Raw genomic sequence first — 2,220 nt, forward strand, 5'->3', positions numbered from 1 at the left:
GTGCTCGTAAATTGGTCTGGAAACCCACGATTACCAAGAAAAAAAAGGTTCACTATGACTTGGGTAGAGGTATGCAGAACATCAACCGATCCAATTGGAACCGACCAATTCAATTAGAATCGACTGATCATAATTGGATATCCAATTGTAATTGGATCGGATTGGATTAAAAATTTCAACATTTGGATCGGTTTGTTCTTGGATGACAGTCCAAAACCGACCGAACTGAACCAACCAACATCCAATTAACCATTTGATGAACATTCGATTATCCATTCAACCATTATCCAACTATCATCCAATTAATTGTTTTCAATTTGATTAGGAATATGTTTCGTGTTGAACTTTTAACTTCGTTTGTGTTGGTCTGATACTAAAAATTAAGTGATTAATTTCAAGAAAATATCATGAAAAATCATTAAATGTCATTTATTCATCAATCAATTAAACAAAGAAAATCGTCAATTCTTGTAATCCCGCCATCTCAAACTCAAATCTTGCCCGAAAGCCCATCCTTGATTTTACGAACAGTGACGATATCCGTCTTGAAAGACTTGGCCAATATCCCATCATCAATGCTACTATTGAAAACCGAATTCGGAACCGATACCGTTCCAGCGTTCGCACTGCCAAACGCGGATACAGCAAAAGCTTGATTCTTTCCGTCACCGTTATACTGGAAATGAACAAGTCCCTTAGGAAACACGAAAAGGTCACCAGTCTCAAGTGTCTGAGTAAAAAGCCTATTGGTGGTGTCAACGAAGCCCACCTGCAACGATCCACCGAGAACGAACAAGAGTTCAGACGCTCGTGGATGAGCGTGGGGAGGGTTGACAGAACCAGGAGGGAAATCAAGAACCGCGTAGGAAACGCTTTGGCCATTAAGAGCTGGGAATTCAGCCATACTTGCTTTGAAAACCTTGAAAGTTGTTGCGTCTGGAGCCTCGACTAAAACCCGCATACCTGTGAACGTGAAAAAGTTCCCATCCACGGTTTGATTGCCCGAAGGAACGATGAAGTCGGATAGAATGTCGGGATCGCCGGCCATTGTTCCGTGGAGAGCTGCAAGTACAAGGGCAACAGTAAAGAATTTGATCTTCATGATATTGTGCCTGTAGGAATAGATGGAAGAAAACCGTATATGAGACCGTTTTCTTGATGTGCGAATTACGATTTACGAAATGCGAGTTTATAGGAGAAACGAATTGGGAACTACAATGATCTTGTGTCGGGATATCCTTCTTTCAACGGGTTTTTGGTCGAAAGTTGGGAAATACAATGTCGTAGCGATGCCGGCCGGCCATCGTTGTTTATGTTTCTGCACATCTTGTTTTTATTGCTATTGTTGTGTTGGTTTTTGAATTTTTAATAATTCATATTAATTAATTTATTTGATTGTTGAAAATTTGAATTGAATTAACACAATGGATGAGTCCAATCCCATCGGATCATCCATTGGATGTCGAATGAATCCAATCTGATCTATTGACATCCAATAAGAATATTCAATAGATGGAATCGGACCGATTTAATCATTTGTTGGATTGGATCGGTTATTCAATGTTAATCGAATTGGATCAGTTGGCAAAATTCAACTTATAATGGAAGATCAGATAGGTTTGATTCCCCTCACATCCAATAGATGTTAACCGATAAGCAAGCATAGTTTCGGGACTAAAACCATGTCCCTCAAGTAGAAATGGAAAAGGACAGGTATTCGGTGGATAATACATCCCCCGACCCCCGTTTAAGCCCCCATCCCCGACCCCACCCCAATGGATTTAGGAGAAGGAATCCCTATCGGGTTCATGGAACCCGCAAGGCACCTGTTTATAGAAAATAATAAAAACAATGTATTTTAAAAATTACAATTATAATGAATCGTTACTACATTAATTATCAGTATTAAAAATCAAATATTATGTCGTTTAATAATAAAGGAGACGAATCATTTGATAAGAGAAGTTATTGAGAAACGTAAGTAGACACTCTTGATCACTTTTAATTCCATACTCACCCATGAATTATGCTTCAAAAAAAAAGTTGATCTAGTACATTTCAGTGCATCTCATTAGTGTTAACATTCAGTTAGAATTAATCCAAAGATGATGATCTCTTCTTACCTTCTCACTGTTACTTCTCTCCTCAATGAAACTCAGCCCTAAAATAAATATGTGTATATATATATATATATATATATATATATATATATATATATAT

At 37.7% G+C, this 2,220-nt stretch overlaps 1 protein-coding gene across 1 annotated transcript; it reads right to left on the bottom strand.

Moving 5' to 3' along the window:
* Window positions 1-490: 490 nt before the first annotated feature.
* LOC112524725 (germin-like protein 9-3) lies at window positions 491-1,102 on the bottom strand. Its single transcript, XM_025134683.1, has one exon. It carries the CDS (start codon window positions 1,100-1,102, stop codon window positions 491-493), a length of 612 nt encoding a protein of 203 aa, XP_024990451.1.
* Window positions 1,103-2,220: the final 1,118 nt, after the last annotated feature.

Source organism: Cynara cardunculus (genome assembly GCF_001531365.2).
Source record: "Cynara cardunculus var. scolymus isolate 2C chromosome LG 13, CcrdV1, whole genome shotgun sequence".
Classification (NCBI taxonomy): Eukaryota; Viridiplantae; Streptophyta; class Magnoliopsida; order Asterales; family Asteraceae; genus Cynara; species Cynara cardunculus.

Excerpts from the sequence above, each read along its gene's own strand:
- LOC112524725 (XM_025134683.1), bottom strand. The coding sequence starts at position 1,102 with ATGAAGATCAAATTCTTTACTGTTGCCCTTGTACTTGCAGCTCTCCAC.